Consider the following 20,307-nt stretch of genomic DNA (forward strand, 5'->3'; position numbering starts at 1 on the left):
GATTAATATTATCATGTGGTAATAAATTTGCATTGGCAATAGATTACTATAGAATGGTTTAGTACTGCATATATCGGTTTAATCTTCAATAAGCGGGTTTATGGCTGGAAAGGTCACGGTGAATTTACCGTGGACGTATAACTGCAATATGTGAGGTATTAAACATGAAAGAAAACTCATCATTAGCTGCTCAAATGTAGTGTTCTCTTCAACTTGCCGTTTCCACCTCGATACACCTGAGCACACACGTCTAAGAGCTCTCAAGCAAGTGATGGTGAATTGTCTCAGCACAGTCTTTGATTACACTACACGGTTGAGTGCATAGTAATGTAAGAGCTGTGGAGCTTCTAGCTGAAAATGGGCCTCTTTGAGCTTCTTTGATTGGTTTTTGTCAAAACCTCAAGTGTTCCCTTCCCGGTGCTGTCACTGCCTATATTCAAAGGCGTAGCGCATGATCATTCCCAAAGTCAAGCATACCATTACCCCCTCCTATTTTGCGCGGTTCAAGAACATTTTCAGCATTTGTTACCCCCATTTTGCACAAAAACGGGTACAAATTAGTCTTAAAAATTACACATATTTTTTGCATTTCACTACCTCTCTCACTGCAATAAAAATGCTTTACTTTTCCTAATCTTTCTTTGCTTACTATGCTAATGTTACATGATTGTTTTAAAGAGAAAACTGTATCCAAACGGTTACATTTCAGCCCGGGGTGGCACTTCAATATGAAATAGATATAGGTATAGGGCTGGCCAGTAAGGGGCATCCGGTGATAGCAAAATATAAAAAATATAAGGTCATTGTAAGCCTGAGAGCATGATTTTTGGCAATCTGTGAGAGCAAAAATCAGTGTACAAAATATGGGGTCATTGGGTGAGAGAGGACCGTTTGGATCTAGGGGGGCATTGGGAAGTGAGATGACCTTTTTTAATGGGGTCTTTGGGTGCCGGTGAGAGCCAAAAGAAGCCTCCAAAATCAGTGATAGACGACTCGTTGCTTCTCAGATGGAAATATTAGGGTCTAGGTCTGTGGGTGACAGATCTAAAGGAAAAATATGGGGTCTTTGGGTGACAGAGCATGTGCTGGTAATGGGGTCTTTTGATGACAGCGATGGTGAAAAAGGGGGTCTTAATAGCCTGGTACTTTAGTACAAATGACCATACGGAGACATGACGCAAATATGGGTTAACATTTTTGGTCTTTTGTACATGGTAGGCCTATATTAATGACCTCTTTTTCTAAGCCAATTTTGGTATGAATGGGTCCTTTTTTCACATTTTTTTTTTCAATTTTCTCGAAAAATAGCCCAATTTTGCCTCAATCTAGCCAAAATTTCGAAATTGTCCAAAAAATTTGGGAAAATTTGTAAAAACTAGGACAATGGGTTAAATTTGCCGAAAATTTTGAATTTTGGTATAGGCCTACTTATCAATTTATAGGTCCAAATTTCTTGAAAATTTGGTATAGGCCTATTTACGGGCACCACTTTCAAATTCTCAGCGGCACACCCCTACCAAAATCAAACTTGAGTATCCCCCCGGGGAAGCTAATCGAGGCGGTTTTACCCAAATTCAATGGGACGCTTCCGAGGTGGTGTTGTGCGCCCTGCAGTAACATTTTAGTGACATGTGCCCTTAACTTTTGAAGTGTACATGTATATCACGAGCTGTGTATAATTCAATTAATTAAGGAGCATGGACGCAATGTCGCAATGTGCGTGATTATGAATTTCCAACCCTGTGAATTTCTGATTTATCCAAATAAAGTGAAAAGAAGTGATCTTTAAATATTAAGTAACGTTCTTGGTAAGTTCATTAAATATATAGAGTATTGTGACATTCAACAAATTACTGTCAATCATTCAAATTCAAAATGTAAATATGATGATCATTCTTGATTTTAAGCTTACCTATTATTTTGATAAACGACTACATGTACTATACCCTGAGTAAGGATAAACACTTTGGTCACTTATCGCTCACTGTTCAAAATGTGACATCTACACCAATTACAGTCCCCGAAACGGTCTACTTTTTAGCCGACCTCAATTCCGAAACATTTAGTGATAGTTAAAAATGCGATCCCCAACCTTTGGTTACCTTTGGACGAATTTGTAGAAATCTCCGCGGAGTCTCCGTGTCTGAAATTCGCCGGTACAAACATCGAAAATGTCACATTTCTCAGTCCTGGTGATGATACTATAATCCGCATCGCTGTTTTCATACATGTATGAATATGCATATCTCTGGCCCCTTTTAAGGTCAAAAACGTGGCGTTGATTTCAACCAATCCGATCCACCGATTGTGACCACGTGGTCGGTTTCATGAATATTTAATAAGCAGCTTGATACTGACATCATATCTGAGGTGACCAGGAGGCAGGAGATACCATTTTGGTCAACAGAACTCGACTTGTGCGTTCATTTGGTTGACATAAATCGAACAAAATTTTCAATAACAGGTAATAGTAGGATTTCAATTTTTTATTAATGAAGTTACTTGTAGTTTTGAGGAATGACAAAGTTGTTTTTGGAAACTTAGATGTTTGTTTCAACTGATGATGTAGGATCGCAAGGTGAGTGAAGATTTCACACCACTGAAATAGTATGGTTGTGCGCCCTTGAATTTCACTTCTCAGAAAAACCCATTGATTCTGAATTTAAGTATTAAAATGAGCAGAAATGTGCATAATTTTAGCCAAATTTGGATTGGTCATGATTAGTAATATTAATTCCTGCAAGTGTACCACAGATGGGAGAGATCGAATAACTTTTAATGATTTTAAGCAGCCTTTTCTTTACAGAAACACCGCATGGTTTTGCCTGAAAAATAGGAAATTCCCAGACATCGTAGACTTTGAGGGCCAGTCGTAAAAAATAATGACGGTCAACCTATATTTTTTCCCAGCCAGAGGGATCAGGCAAGGGCTGATTTCAACCATCATAGCTGTCGCTTAAAAACCTTGTATTTTTCAATGAATGGACCCAAAGCAAGTACTAATACGCCAGAGTTTTGCCATCTTATGTAGACTCGCTCACCAGTGCTACGATACATACCGTACCTAAGGACTGGCTCACGCCATTTTGTCTGTCTATGGAAAATACACAGTTAACAGTTTGCGCAGGTCAGATATTTCGAAAAATTTCTTCAAAATTTCATCAAAGGTATATAAAATTAATACCCACCTTATTGTGCTTGCTAATTTAAGACTCGGTTGAAACAAAATTAAGGATGGAATGCATTTTAGTGTCCAAAAAGGCAAAATTATCATCAAAGTTCTGCCGAATTCTCCACATAATTTGTGCTTGATAATTAATTTCCTAACATACATTGTATACATGTTGCTTAATGTTGTGATTGCTGGAGACATCTTTGAAATAAGATTTAAATACCAGGCTTTTCCTATGAGTGAAATTAGAGAATTGGACTATAGTTTGTTGCAATATCCTTTGCCAGTACTGCCGATTTAGCACAGTTTCTGATTGGCTAATTGAAGTCACCATCACATCAGCACTTCATTCGAATTTGTCAGTCAAGCTGCCTAGCATCGCATGATCTAGTATACAAATATTGACTGCTATGAGGGGCATGGTTAAAATTATAGGCCCAAGGTGATCTTAAACCATGCTATATGCCTCGAGGCACAGCCGAGGTCATAGCATGGTTTTGAGATCACCGCGGGCCTATAATTTTAACCATGACCCAAATAAAGCAGTCAATATTTGTTTTATATACCTCATTAATATAGATTTTTGTCATCTGATTGGTTAAAAGGCCTATTGTTCATAGGCCATGGTAAAATTTACCAAGAAAGTTTTTTGTTATGAACCGATCGTGTCACTGCAACTAGCAGGCAGTGCGTTGCAGCCGCGTGCGTAATGCGAACACGCCACCGCGCGCGTAGAGTTTGATCGGGACGCACACCGATGAAGTGAAAATGACTATTCCCGGGGAATAGTCTTTTTAAAAGACTATTGCCCGGGGAATAGTTCAGTTTTTACGTAATTCTTAAAAAGGAGGGCATAGCTTATTCAATGACTGCACTTTTAACCAAACATGACAGGAATCTTTATATGAGGTATACAATACTGTTTATGCAATAATCAGGAAGAGCAGTATAAGGCAATGCAGAGGGACCTTGCTGATTACCATACATGTAGGAGGGACTTTTTAGCAGAAAGTGGCTCCTGGCTCACAGGTTTTTTCAGAGAATCAAGAGCCACTTGTAGAGTCCACCAGGAGTTGGTCACAATGTTAATGGTTAAACATTAGTTAAAATATAATTTCAACAACTCTTCCTATACCTTTACAGTAGCATGTATCATATATGTAAATGCAAGTCTAAGTGTTTTATACATGAGCACATAAAATGTGTAATATACACACTGACGTGTTGAATTCATTATTTTGGAGGAAGCAGAGAAAGCATTGCCATTTTATTCTGTAGTTTTATTGCTGATATCAAAAGACAAATTAACTTTAAAACCTGATCAATCTTCAGGAAACTGAATAGTGACTATTTTGAAGTTTATAATTATGTTGTGTTACCATCATAGATACATCATAGATATATCATAGATACATATATGTATTTATCTTTCTTGGCAATGTTTTAATTATGATATGTTTCAGGGCCAGAATGGAAGCTGGTGAAATGAATGGGACATTGTCAGTCGTGGCGAAGAAACATAAACAGAAACGAAAGAAACAGGACGTTGACATTGACAAGAAGCAGAGGAGTGATGTTCAGCAGGGAGCAACAAAGAAGAAGAAAAAGAAGAAGAAACACTTTAAAAAAGAGGAAGCTGGAGCATCCACTGGTAGAACATCAAACGATAATGTAGAAGAAATGGATAAGGGGATGGAGGAAAGGTGTGAGGATCCTAAGAAGAGTATTTCGCATCAAGAGGGAAAGAGGAAGAAGAAGAAACATGTAACAGACAACGGAGCTGGAGCATCTGCTTCAAGAACTTCAAATGAAGATAGCGTTGAAGACCAACAGCATGGAGAAGACATTCAGCATGGAGAAGACATTCAGCATGGAGAAGACATTCTGCATGGAGTGACAAAGAGAAAGAAGAAAAAGAAGAAACATTTAGCAGACAAGGAAGCTGCAACATCTGCTTCAAGAACTTCAACTCAAGATAAGAGTGATGATGGCGAGTGGCCTTCTTTCACAGAGTGGGACGTCAACGAGCAAGATATGGTTGACCAGCCTGATTTTAATGAATCCATGAATCTTATATATTCTGGCGTGGACAATTCAAGTTTTGGTGCTAAGAAGAAGAAAGCGAAGAAACGCAAGAAACATAAGAAAGTGAATTCAGTTGTTGACGATTGTGATCGGGAAGGAAAATCAGAAGTAAGTGGACCATCAAAAGATGCAATGTATATCAGTGAGAGGGATAAGGCTAACATTGTTGATGAGAAAGGTGAGAGAGAACAGAATAACACAAAGTCAGATGGCAGTGTTGATGAAGAAAGAGGAAAAGAGGAAAATCCTGAAAATAAAACAGCAGAAGAGGGACCTTCTTTCGAGGCTAAAGGAGATCAGGGTGATCAGGATGGATCAGGAGAGAGTCCATTGAACCCGGAGGCTGAAGTTGATGAGGAAGGACACAAAAAGAAAAAGAACAGGAAACTATATAGAATTAGTACTGACCTATTTGGTGCAAAGATTCAAAGAAGAAAGAGTCATCCTGGGAACAATGAGGATGAAAGAATAGCAAAGGGATCTTCTCCCACTGATCAGGTGGTTTCCAATAATGAGAAGAAATCAGGAGACAGTGAGTTTAGTTCAAAGTCAGTAGTTGATGCGGAAGGACATAGAAAAAGAAAGAAAAGAAAAATATTAATGCCTGGGTCAGCAGACTTGCATGGTGCAAAGATAGTAAAGTCAGGAGCGAAAGTCATGAGAAGAGTCGATGAAGGCGAAGCTGGGGATGCCAGTGTTAATCTTCTGAATGATGGGGCCATAGTGGTAGATGCTTCGCAGGAGATTAGCACTCAAAAGTTTTTCCAAGATGAAGATGATATTCCAAGTGATAACAAAGGACACAGAAAGAGGAAGAAAGGAAAAGAAACAAATTCTGGAACAGTTGATTTGGTTGGTACTGAGAAAGTAAAACCCAGTGTGGAAGAGAAAAGTGGAGTTGAAACAGACGGAACTGGGAACACCAGTGATAATCCTGGGAATAATGAGGATATGGTGTTAGATACATCTGCGGAGACTGACAGTCAACGGGTTTTCCAAGATAATGATGATGTGCCAAATGAAGGGGAAGGACATAGAAAAAAGAAGAAAGAAAAAGTGCCAAAGCCAGGAACGGTTGATTCAAGGAAGAAAGGGAATGTACCAAAGCCTGGTACTACTGACGGAACTGGTGCTAAGAAATCAAAGTCGAAGAAGAAAGTCAAAGATGGCACGAAAGAACGTGGAGGTGAAGACACTAACAATAACCATCTGAGTGAAGAGCCATCTGGGGAGACTAACACAGATATGCCACAAACAGAAGGTGAGTTCTGATGAAGAAATTTTATAATTCTGTTAACCCCTGAGCACTACCTGGCGATCTAACATTGCCTCTGATTGGTCAATTACATGATATCGTCATTTTAATCACCAATCAGAATGAAGCTTTGCAAATAATTCACCCAAATTTATTTGCATGGTGAAATTATTCTAACAATGTTGCTAATTGGTCCAATTGATAATGAAAACTTCTTTTTGGCCAATCGGCAGGTAGTTCTCATGAGGTTAGGCTTCCTCGCGGCAGTGATAAGCTTATTTCTTTGAGTCCATCCAGTATAAGTTGGAACATGACCCTCCATTCATTAACCTTTGTAATCTCATGCTACCTGTCCAAAGTCCTGTTTCAGCTTTTTCCGATTTCTAACAAAATGTATAGTATGTTCTATACAATGTACCATAAGTTGGCAAACATGACCTTTGTCCCATTTTGTGTAAGATCCATAGATTTTGGTGTACAAATGTAGGTCATAATGTTGGACAGACTATATACATGTATGCATGTGTATAACAGGGGAGTGAGGACTGAGGACAGCATAGACTTCCCCTTCAGAGAAATGTTTCAAGGTAAAATTGGGATTGGAAAATATGAAAACTTATCAACTCGGCCCTGTTTTATTATGTGGATATACTCTTAACAGGCTATACTGTTTGGAATTGTATATTATTTTTCATACTGTTCTTATGGTTTTAAAAAGGTTGCTGATGAGCCCTATTTTGAACTGTCTTAAAGTAAAAATATGCTGAAATGTTTTTCTTTGTGCATTTTTTTTTCACAGGAACCAAAGCTCGCAGGTGGACTAAAGCAGAAGATGAAAGACTTCGTCAAAACATGGACAACTTCTGCAAGGTATGTGGTGATGCTCATTGTAAACACCATATGAAAGTGAAAATCCACATTTGTTTGTTAGAACCAACTGTATGGCACATTGGCGCAGTGGTACGAGCTATGCCTTGCAATTGGTGGATTGCGAGTTTGAGCCAGATGGTGCCATCGTGTTGTGCACTTGGGCAAGGCGCTTTACCTTATTTGCCTCTCTCTACCGGGCTCTCTACCCAGGGGTAAAATGGGCAGCTGTTAAGAATATTGTCCATTTAGTGCTGCACAAGGTATGAGCATGCCTTGGGCATTGTATGGCAGCTGACATATTCTTATGACAGCAGAATAAATTCAGACGAGACTTCAGCAGCATAACTGCTCTTGTTTCATTTATTGTATTGTATTTGTAGTTTATATCATTGTATTTTTTCTAGGAACATGATATCAAGAATCGACGGCAATTGTTGTTTACTTCAGAGTGCAAGGACAAAGAAATAATGACTGCAGTGAAGGAAATGATCAGAGAGGCTGAATTTTTGGATGCACTGGGTAAGTTGCTGAAGCATTTTTTCACCAGATTTTAACCATAAACCATTATGAGAACTACCTGCCGATTGGCCAAAATGAATATTGTGTCCAATTTTGAACCAATCAAGGAGGGTATTAATACGATCATATGCAAATGCATGTTTGACCATAAATAGTTTAAAGCCTACCCTATTTCGTCAAATAGTCGCCCCCCTCAAATAAACACCCCCACTACTTTTTTCAACCAAGATGTTTCATAAATGCCGATATTTCCATGCTATCTTGTGTAGTAAGCTTACCAAGTTGCCCATAGTTCATAGTTCGTCATTTTAGCCTGAGTTTTAAGTTTACCTAATGATTTTAACAGGAATTATCGTTCTAAAATTGACCTTGAATAAACGTCCCCCTTGGGAGGGCGTTTATTTGACGAAATACGGTAGTCATAATTGGCAATTGAAATGAGCATTTCAAGTTATCAACCAATCAGAAATACTGTGAGATGACAAGTAGAGTGTCCAGGGGGTTAAGGCTTCAAAAACTAATATGAAAGTGGATTCCAAGATGTGCGAATACAAGAATGTCTTAAGTGACTTTAACATGTATGGCTATTCCATTTGAATACACCATCTATACACCCCTTATTGAAGAGACAACCTTCAAGGAACATTTGCTCTTCTGGATGATCATAAAAATGATCAAAATTCAGATTTTGGTACCTTCGTCATTGTCATAGATGTGCTAGTGGTTCAGCCTAAAGCTGTGTACGAGGGGGTATCCAAAAGTTTTTGACATCAACCAGAAGTGAAAGAGCTATATCGATGAAATTTTGTCGGTGTAATCACTGGTCCTTATATACATTATGGTCCAAAAATGGTCTCATAAGTATGTTTACTTTCTTTACAGGTGGCGCTAGATGGGCAGTAGGCGCATTACCTTTTCATGATAAGATCCTCCACTTTCTTGAGTTTCTTCACTGTGGCCGCATCATCCGTAAGTGATGGACGTCCACTTCTTGGCTCATCTGTGAGGGACATGTGACCAGTTTGGAAATTCCTTTTTCAAAAAGCAACAGTGCCATATGATGGGCAATTATCACCGAGGATAGCTTTCATTTCATCATAGATTTTCTGAGCATTGTAGGCCTAACCCTTGAAATGCAGGAACGGAATCATGCTGCGTTCCTCAATTTTCACCATCTTGCAGGTTATGCACCTACTGCCCATCTAGCCACCTGTAAAGAAAGTAAACATACTTATGAGACCATTTTGGACCATAATGTACATAAGGACCAGTGATTACACTGACAAAATTTCATCGATATAGCTCCTTCACTTCTGGGTGATGTCAAAAACTTTTGGATACCCCCTCGTATTTAAGACAAAATAAGGCATTTACATGAATCTGTTATACTAAGTAACAGTATATAAATTAGCAACATTGAATGGGGCATCAACTTCACCAATACTGCTGTTTTCTTTGTTTTTGGCCAAATTTTTCATATCAAAAACACCAAATGACAATTTGAACAACTTATCCTTCACTCCTAAGCAATTTATAAACAATTTTAATTTCTTTTATACTTGCGCTGAGATCACTGAATGGGACTTTAATCTTTTATTGCATTTCATTTCATTTTATTCACCAGTAAACATAAAATATGTGTAAATTTGGCCATTTGTACCGATTACCCCCCCCCCCTCCTAAAAAAACAAACAAATTCATCATACAAGCCAAAAATGGGTAACTTTTGATGCAATGGAAAGAAATCATACATTTCAACCAGGTGGTGGCTGCATTGCATTCTCTAAATTCAGTAAATTTTCATCGTCAACCGTGTAATTGAATGGGATTATTTTGAAATTTTTAAACGCTTGAAATATCACAAACAAATAGGCATATGTTGATAAATAATATAAATACAAGCTAAAACCGTTGGGGTTCGATAATGAAACCCATAAAACTAACCGACTATATTGGAAAATGCCATACGGCTGGGCGGTTTCACAAGTTGCCGGCTCGATCATGTCATCCGCCGCCTGAATTCAACTTAGATTTCATCTTTTTTTTTTTTTTTTTTTTTTCATTTTAACTTGCAAATTTATAATCTGTGTTTACTACAGGAGAAGGTTTAGAGCGACCCTCCAAGGCTGTTTATGCCCGAGCCAGAAGGTTATTTGATGATCATCACTATAAGGGCAAGTAAGTATATTTGGCCATTCCATTTAAAATCCACACTCCCCCTGTGGAAGATTTAGCTAAAATCTTCCACAGAGGGAGTGTGAGTTTTGAATCGAATAGACAATTGGGTAACTTCCATTTGAAATACTCACTCCAGTTGTGGAAGATATATGTAATGCCATAATACAGAGGGAGTATGGGTTTCAAAATGATTAATCCTGACCAATTACATTTGAAAAAACATACTCCCTCTGTGATATTTCCAAAATCTTCCACAGGGGTGGTGTGGATTTCAACTGGAATTCTGTTCAAATCCCGGGGTGCCAAGTGACTTCTTTGTTCATCTTCCCTCTCCAATAGCAAAAAGCAGTGTTCAGTGTTAGGGTTAACTAACATGTATTTTCCTAGATTGAGGCCTATGTTAACCCTAACACGCCAAGAGACCACTAATACTACAAGGATAACCACTGCTCATGCCAAATCCAACATGATGCCGTGATGCAATCACCCTTAGTGCTATATGCTCACAGAATCGCTGGTCAGGGCAGCGAGACCCCTGTGGTTATCTAAGTGACTTCTTTGTTCATCTTCTCTCCTTTTTTGTTTCTTCTTTAACTGCCGATAGCAAAAAGCAGTGTTCAGTGTTAGGGTTAATTAATCCTACTTTTTGTGCACTCTGGTATTTCTATAAATTAGGTGGACAGAGGAGGAGATCCAGCAGTTGATGAGATTGTATAGGGAACATGGCCCAAAGTGGTATGTCATTGGCCAGGTACTGGAGAGAAGCGATAGATCTGTGGGCGATAAATTTAGATCATTGAAGCAAGGAAGAGGTATGTAGGGGTAGGTCATACAGCTCCGGATTTTTTTTTTCGGAACTGTACCTTGACTTTTTATAGAATTAGTCATGCTGATAGTTCTAAGAAATTTTGGGCCTTTTTTTAGCTGTATGTATGTAAGTAAAAAGTGCTGTTTGGGTGTTGAAATGGATTGATTTTGATAGACATTTTTTTGAAAAAAATTCAGACAATTTTCAAAATATGTTAGCAAAAATTGTTTAGATTTTTTTCAGATTTTTGTGTATTTTTTAGGGTATATTTTTTAGGGTAATTCCGAAAAGCCAAAAACAACAAAACGGCTGACCTTTTAAAAAGTCTGCTCGCCTGTAGAACTATATCTTTCTGCCTAATTTACCAAACTTACCACCCCAATTGAATAACACCACTGATTTAATTATTTTTTGTATTTCATATCACTGAGTAAGTGAAGATTTGACAACTTGAAAAAGAAATATAGATACATGTAAAGAAATCTATAAATCTGCAATTCACTTGGTCGGACATCCGGGAACATTGTCCCCTTCGTCCCCTTTGCACAAGCGCGCGCCACGCATAGCAACCAGCTCGAGAAAGGGGAACTGCACATGCGCACACTTGTTTTACGTCAGCCCGACCAAGCGAATGGGATTTACCCATTATAGCATCCCATGGGTGGGGGTACTGGGGTGAAAATGGAAAGGTTGGTGTGGGGATGTAGGACAAATTCAGGGTGCACTTTCAAGCTCTTTAACCCTAAGCGCCCTGAATGGTTCAAAATTGTTCAAGAAACAACAAGTTTTCGCAGCACAAAGTGACCGCATGGCCAAGGGCTATAGCAATTATGCTATTTGAATTGACTGAACCTCCAGAAGGTACAGAGGTCTGGTTTATGTTTCAGGGTCAGATTTTGGACAGGCAGTTTTGGTGAAATTATTAGCACTTGTCAAATCGTAGATAAGACCCTGCTTGACGCTTAATAACATGATGCAACCATAACGGGATGCAAAAAATTTATAACCCATAGGAACACATGGTAAAGGGTTAGGGTAAGTGTTAGGGTCCCGGGTTAGGGTTAGGGTTAGGATTTAAAAAAAATTTGCGCCCCTTATGGTTGCAGAAAAAAATTACGCCTGCTGAATGTGCAAATTTTAAAAGTAGTTTACATGTATTTTTTATGCAGCAAAAGGACCGTGGGAAAAAGAAGAGAAAGAGCAGTTAAAGGCAGCGGTGTTGGAAGTCATGGAAGAAGATCCTACAATTAGTTACTTCAAAATACCATGGTCAAAAGTCTCTGATAAAGTCCCCACACGAAATCTTCTGCAATGCAGGACCCAATGGTAAGACAACATGGTTTTGCTTTGATTTGCTAGGGTTAGAAAATTTGTGGCTACAGGCTGAGAGTTTGGTCACATTTAAAGGTCCGTAACCCGATCGACAGCATCATCCCCCCGATTTTTTTCATTGTTGATGAGGTTTTAGTATCACATAATAGATATTACTATACCTCATAAATATTTATTAGGTAATCCAAACATCTTATTGGTTAATAACGCCAGCGTCCGAGTACGGTATTTTGACTGCTTCCCCGCGCCTGTGCAATTACGCCCACGCTGAAGTAGTAAAACTTCCGCACCCTACTACCACACGGTGTATCGACCCCGCGCGTCACCGTTCCTTTTGACGTAGCATTATGCTACACAACGGCGATTCTGCAGATGCGTTTATGGTGAAAATGCTGCAATTATAAATACCGATGGATAATAACACACAAATTTGACGTTTTATGGAACAAAATGTTATATAGAGTGTTAAAAATAAAATTGGAATAATATAGGCCTAAATGTAAATTGATTGATCAGAAATCCTCCAATAAAATCAGGTAAGCAAAATATTAAGCTTACCATGCTGGCAGGCACGCTGACTGGTAGGCCTACTGGTGTTTTGTTTACGATTTAACTAACCGTGATAGTGAAAATATTTATGAGGTATAGTAAAACAAATACAACATGTTCCATTTCGGGGGAGTATTCAAAACTACTGGTCCCTCGGTGTTGATGATTTGACTACTTCCCTCCGCTGACGCGTCGGGAAGTAGTCAAATCATCCAACACCTCGGGACCAGTAGTTTTGACTACTTCCCCTCAAAACATGTTGTATTTGTATACTATTTTTCTCATTACTATCCTGAAATTTGATGCTCCAAGTCGATGTATTTCCGGAGAAATCATGAAACACAGCGGTTTTTACAGGCTACCAGTTGTTCGCATTTTACACGACACAGGAGTTTTGGGTAGTCATAGAATGAAATCGAATAGATTCGGAAGACTTCACCCCAGTACCAATTGTCCAAGAAAAATACATCAAATAGGCCCCTAATGTCAAACTATAGATGGCGCTATAATGATATAAAACAAAAAACAAAAATAAAGAAATACATAAGAGGAGAAATAAATAAGGAAACATGACCTATATTGTCAAGCATGATACGGGGAATATGAAAAAATTATGACAGCACCTCCCCCCCATTAAAAAATTAGTTAAAAAATAAAACAAAGAAAAATCATAAATATGTGAAAATGTGCATCATATAGCTAAAAATAAAGAAATAATTAAGCGAAGTAAATACAGCATGGGCTATCTTGTCAAGAATGATAATGAGCAGTGATATGTAATGTTTTTTAAGATTAATCAGTATGAATAGAGGGTATAAAAGTGTACAGGGGCGAGCCGGTTTTCAGTGCCAAGGCGAACACTTCCTGTTTCCACCGGGACATGCGCTCGGCTGTTGTTTCGAGATGCCTGACCAGAATGCAATTCACGCTGTACCAGTGTATTGGCTTGCTAATATGCTAATTATTCACATTTATGCTGAAATTGTTCCTGTTTTCTCACATAGATGGATAAAGGGGACAATATTTGACATTGTATGTAAGTTTGAAGAGAATCCATATCCTAAACCGATAGGGTTACCCCCCTTTAAACGTTTCATGTTAATTTTGATAATTGGTTAGAAAAGATAACAGGAAATGTGTTTTACAAAAATTAGAATGTGTAACCTGAAATTTAGTCTTAAACAGTACAAATCTTTGGGATTGATTGTTACAGCATACAAAAACACCCTAAAACAAATGTTTATGGCCCTTGTTTCCAAAGATTAGCCAAATATTAAAATTTGACTTTTATTGTCAGTGCCCTTCTTTGTCTTTGCCCAATTGCCTTTAAAATGGGTGCCCCAAAAATTAAATTTGAGGCCTGTCCCCCAATGTTCCCCTGACTGAGTGCAAAAAGATTTGCAGTCACTTGCATTTTTGATTTGATTTTCTAGGTTATTACATAACAAAAAGAAGGAATGGACATCTAAGGATTCCATCAGGCTGATTAAAAGGTATGATAGATTTTTGAAGCAAAATATGATCTGGTTTGACAGTGCAGTGATTTGACAGTGGTCCGTCAATATAGTTCAGTGTGACAAGCAATGTCGCTTAAGATTGGAATTATTTCAAGTAGTAAAGGGATAAATGTTTGTGATTTTGAGTGGACTTTCCACTTGACTGTTAAGTACGTACCAGCATGCTTCTAACAGTTTATTCTGCTGCCACATGCACCAAGATATATCGGAATCATTTTGCTGCAAAAAGGGCGCAACCGTAGGGCAGCTCCTGTCAGCATTTTGATTGTAACTATCTTCTAACAGACCCCCATTTACACCTGGGTTGAGTGAGGCAAGTGAGGTATAGCGCCTTGCCCAAGAGCTCCATACTTTGGCGCTACAAGGATTTGAACCCATAACTTATTATGAGTGGCAGCCTTTACCGCTGCGTCACCTTGCCTTGCAAAGTTATGAGTACTAATATATCCGCTCCACGCCCGCCCTTAGGGTAAAGAATACCATTTATTAAAACAGCTTGGGCAAAAAAGTTTAAATTCAGCTTTACAGATCACTATGATATAACACAATAATTTTTGTTTATTTTTCACAGAATTTATGAATCCACTGTACAGGTTCAAGAAGATGTTAACTGGATGGAGCTACGTACACACTTCTCCAGGTATGATATCTGAATAATCAGAGTCCCATAAAGATATGTGCTAAATTTGCCTTAAGAAAACATCATTTTTTCTTCACAGGAGCGACTCAGTTTTAAGCGACAGCTATGATGGTTGAAATCAGCCCTTGCCTGATCCCTCTTGCTGGGAAAAATTATAGGTTGACCGTCATTATTTTTTACGACTGGCCCTCAAATCTCTACGATGTCCGAGAATTACCTATTTTACATGCAAAATCATGCCAGTGTTTCTGTAAAGAAAAGGCTGCTTAAAATCATTAAAATTATTCAATCTCTCCCATCTGTGGTACACTTGCAGTATTTAACATTGCTAATCATGGTTGACCAATCCAATTTTTGCCAAAATTAGGCAAATTTCTGCTCATTTTAATGCTTTCTTTAGCTGTCTCTGTGTTTTTCTGAGAATTTAAATTAAGGGTGCACAACCATATAATTCTATTTGGTGGTGTGAAATCATATACACAGGTGATGAGTGCAGTCTGCTTATAGTGCAGGGCAATACATTTAAAAAATAGTGCAGATCCATCACTATGGTAATTGGTCTGGTTACAACACCGGTTTTACAGTGAACAAATGTGGGTTTTTTTCATAAAACTTTTTCTTTTTTCTTTTTGTTCTAGTGAAAGTACACCACAGATGATAAAGAGGCAGTGGGACCTTATTAAAAAAAGACATGTAAAAAACTATGAACAGAAATCATTTAGAGGTAAGATTAGTGTATGTGTGGTGGGGTGGGGGTGTATTTGTTTCTCCCACCCATAGGGGACATTTCTTTGTGTAATTTCCACACCAAACAGGGACTTCATGACAACTGGGGTTGTTCCCAGTTGTCAGCACTTTAACAGTGCAATTCCCCATTTTAAATTGATCAACTTTTAACAACCTCTAGTGGGGAAAGGTAGAAATAAGATTTTTTGTTTTATGCTAAAAATTGCTAGGGGGAACTTAGTGAACACTTGATTTGTATTGTCTCTGCTGAATTTGTGACCGTATATGAGACTGGACACTACGAATCAGCCGTAAAGTCGGCCCCCGGTCAATTTTGTTTTATTTTGTGTTTAGAAAATATATATCATAAGCTTTAAAATAGTATATCATTTGACTTCAAACGATATCCAGAAGCAGGGTTATGGTTTGTTGAACTCTGTTCCTTCAACAAAATGGTACCTTTCTTTCTATATGTGTGTCTCATTTTCCACATTGCTGGTAATAAAGTCATAATTGGCGGTCATTTCAAATCATCCCCAAGTCAACGAAGTTCAGGAATGTCTTCTCATTGTTATTGTTGGTTATACATCCTAGACAAAACCCACCACTTGAACAGGATTTAGCCAAAGCAAACAAAGACTGGAGCTATTTAATGATTCTATAGAAATAGGTAGATTATTATCCTCTTCATCAATAGGATTATTGATTGGCTTAAATGTTATCAAATGAGAAACATGTCACGTCTAATTGAGACACCTATGAATACGACCTTCACGCACATTTTGCACTATATCTCGGAATACAATTTGACAAGTTTACGGCTCATTCGTAGTGTCCACTCACATATATAATCAGCAATAATTTGTGTATAGGCTGAAAGTGTGGCATATCCTTCTTGTAAGATATTCAGGAGTTGACTAGTGTAACGACTCTATTGAAGAATCAGCTTACAGAATAAAGCTGTATAATCCTTCAGTAGAAGATATCTGTGCTAGGTTTATTCCGTGCAGTTTTACACAAATGATAAGCGGAAAGTTTTCCTTACTTTCATTTTTGGTTGTACATTTGATATTTGTCTTATTTGCATATCTCTTTGTTTTGTCTTAATTATACTTCCAGCTATTGTTAGTGAACTCCACAATGATGTTATTCCATGGTTGCTGAGAGAAACACCTAGGTCACCTAGTGGTAAATGGAAGCCAAAGCCGTCAAGTGTACGGAGATAACACAAGACTTCTCATGGTCAACAACAAAATGTGGGCATATACCATGATGTTATTCCATGGTCTCTGGCAATATATGGCAGCCAAAGCCATCAAGCGTATGGAGATAACGCAAGACTTGGTCAACAATGGTAGGCATGTTGCACTAATTGTTCTTGGAAGTATTGTATGTGAATTCTACCATGATATTATTCCATGTTTGATGAAAGCAACACAAAGGTCTCCTGGTGGTAAATGGCAGCCAAAGACATGAATTGCACGGAGATAACAAAAGACTTCTCATAATCAACAACAATGGACACATTGCACTAATTGTCCTTGCAGCCACACACCGTCATCGTCCCTATATCTTCGTGTCAAAAATTGCCGTGATAGTACGATGAATCCTCACGTTTTTCAACAGCTACGCATGGTGATTTTATTCGAGATAGGCCGGCGACTTAGGCTAAGCATACAATTTGAGATTTTGAGAGCCTGCCACACTGTTTCTATTCTATGTTTTTACGATTTTCGCATGATCAGTATTATGGCTGGCAGTAACCGCCACAACGTGGAGCTGCTACGCCGTAGCTTACTTTTTAAACTTCATGGAGCTAAATTGACCAATCATGTTAGATCTTTTCATTACGCTGGAGCCAGTGGATGCATCCTCGCTCCAGAGAGAGAAAACTCTTGCCAAAATTAATGTTTACTATGGGGATTTTAAATGAATCGATTGTAAATAAACCACGACCAGTTGTACAGGATCAATACCATTGTTTGATTAGTGTATAGTCAATGTTACCTTGCATGCATGTGTCATGTGTGTGGCGTGTTTGTTTGTTTGTTTGTTTGTTTGTCTACTGTGTCAGGCCAGGATCACTGACACCCACGGTACTGATACTGTCATACTATCATGGTGATCATATTGTTGAATGTTGTTGACTTTAAAATAATCATGATGCAGTCATGTCTACAGTAGAATTCACCACGACCTTTGAAGGACTTAAACCCCATTAAAAGCTATTAAACCAAGATAACACTCAATGAAAACAGCTCAACTATGTTACATCAGATCTTCTCTGGTTAAATACACACTGCACTTGTGTCTGTTTTACCTGTGCAATGAGCAATGAGCTGGTATTAGAGTTTCAGTTGGGTGAACGATTATAAAGCGAACGCAAGGTAACAATACTGTGGGCTTTTGTTTACGAAATGAGACAATAGTCTGCTTATTGTTAACCAGCGTTCTTGAAAATGAGAAGCTTAATGACTTAACACGGTTTAGAAATAATTTCTTCATATTTTTTGGTGTTATCTGTCGTTTACATATCCTTCCTAAAACACTAAAGTACCAATATTTCCAAACACCTAAATTAGCTAAAAATTTAGGATATGTTACAAAACTATATTTTCTAGAATTTCAGAGAATACTTTAAATATTGGCCGGTTATTTTTTACACAGTGACGCAACTAGGCAATGGCCTATACTTCTAACATACACTATTTGTAGAGGTCACGCGTCAATGGTGAGCGCACTGAGTATTGTGTATAGGAAAACGGACAGTAACTACAGTATGTATGGCCTACTACTAGTATATAAAGTAAATCCGAACTGGTTTGCAGTTTGCTGAAGGTCGAATTCGCAGGGACACCGCGCAAGTTATACAAATTAGCTCCCGGCGATACACTGCAGATCGCAGAACTGTGTGCATAGTTTACCACCACTCTGCCTAGCTATATAGTTATGTACAATACTGTATGAGTTTCTTATGAGTGCATGTCCATCTTAATAATAAGTCAGTTCGTACTTTTCATAAACTACTTTTTGAATCATAACTTTCGTGACCGAGGATATCTTGCAACTACGTGACGCTTCGCCTGGCAAATTCTTAATGAATAAATTCGCTTCACGTAATGAGTAAGTCGACTTAATTGGTCAGTTTTACCTCCGAGTAATGAAAAACTCTAACATGATCATGATTGGTCAATTTGGCTCCACGGAGCAAAAAGTCAGCTACGCCAGTAGCAGCTCCACGTTGTGGCGGTTGCGCGCCTACCATATCAGTATCCCATATGATATTTCTATTGCAAGAAAATTTTATTTGTTGTCAGGTTTTATCTTAAATACACTAACTGGAAATTAAATACACTAATTAGTGAGGACCGGTATTTTGCTGTGGATATGTTTAACTGCAATTTGCGGTAAAAAATTTGAAATCCTGGGTAAAAATTGTGATCATATTCAACTCTTTGAGAAAATAATAATATAAAGGAATGCATGTAAAATCCAGCTGCAATACAATGTACATTATTGACACACTATCACTCTCTTTATCTACGGCAATAATAGAATATCGATTTCAATCGAATTGAACACATTGCTCAGTTTTGAGTTTGTAGTTGACTACTAAGCGACCTAAGCGATTGATTGCTAGCCAATCAGATAGAACTCCTTTTCTTGCGTTCGGTGAAATACCACTCGCCCGTCGCTCACCAACGGAGTATTAAATTTATATTTATCGTATAGGACGTCGACACTGTGAGCCATTGTAAGTCAATTCTAACATGATGTTATTCCCAGTGTTGTTCCATGTTTGGTGAAAACAATGGCAAGGTCTCCTGGTGGTAACTGGCAGCCAAAGACATGAATTGCACGGAGATAACAAAAGACTTCTCATAATCAACAACAATGGACATATTGCACTAAATGTTCTTGCAGTCATTGTAAGTGAACTATACCATGATGTTACTCTATGATTGATGAAAGCATCTCTTGGTCTCTTAGTGGTAAATGGCAGCCAATGATGTCAACTGTACAGAGAAAACAGTTGAGACTTGTCATCAACCAACAATTGTGGACATGTTGTGCTAAATGTTCTTACAGCCATTGTAAGTGGACTATACCATGATGTTACTCCATGGTTGATAAAAGCATGATGTCAGCTAAAGACATCAACTAAATACAGTAAAAACAGTTAAGACTTCTTGTAAACCAACAATGGTGGTGCTAAATGCTCTTATAACAATTAGTGAACTATAACATGATGGTTGATGAAAGCAATCATTTCTATAGTCCATTTGACTTCCACGAGAGAGTGACGTCAGTACTTTGTCAGAGTTACTATGTGCATGCACATTGCACAAAATTACCACATTTGATTGCGTATGTAAACATGCCAGTTCTTTGAGTTAACACATGATTTCATACTACACTGGAGCACACAATGACATCACTTTGTCAAAGAAGCCGAATAGACTGCAGTGGTAAATGGCAGCCAAAGCCGTCAACTGTACACAGGTAACAGAAGACTTCCTCATAATCAAAAGCAATGGACATGTTGGACTAGTTGACCCCCAAGGGGGGTACTTAGTACAAATGACTATGCGGGGACGTGCCGCAAATATGGGTAGCATTTTCGGCCATTTGGCCATTCAATGACCCCTTTTTCTG

General features: G+C 38.3%; 1 protein-coding gene across 1 annotated transcript; it reads left to right on the forward strand.

Annotated features, from left to right (window-relative positions):
- Positions 1-1,685: 1,685 nt before the first annotated feature.
- Positions 1,686-17,166, forward strand: LOC140166007 (uncharacterized). The gene is made up of 11 exons (XM_072189376.1): positions 1,686-1,808; positions 4,636-6,518; positions 7,312-7,382; positions 7,787-7,901; positions 10,001-10,079; positions 10,755-10,891; positions 12,057-12,213; positions 14,202-14,261; positions 14,857-14,925; positions 15,564-15,649; positions 16,771-17,166. The coding sequence occupies exons 2-11, from the start codon at positions 4,643-4,645 to the stop codon at positions 16,875-16,877; spliced, it is 2,757 nt and encodes a 918-aa protein (XP_072045477.1). The 5' UTR covers positions 1,686-1,808; positions 4,636-4,642; the 3' UTR covers positions 16,878-17,166.
- Positions 17,167-20,307: the final 3,141 nt, after the last annotated feature.

Source organism: Amphiura filiformis, chromosome 12 (assembly GCF_039555335.1).
Source record: "Amphiura filiformis chromosome 12, Afil_fr2py, whole genome shotgun sequence".
Classification (NCBI taxonomy): Eukaryota; Metazoa; Echinodermata; class Ophiuroidea; order Amphilepidida; family Amphiuridae; genus Amphiura; species Amphiura filiformis.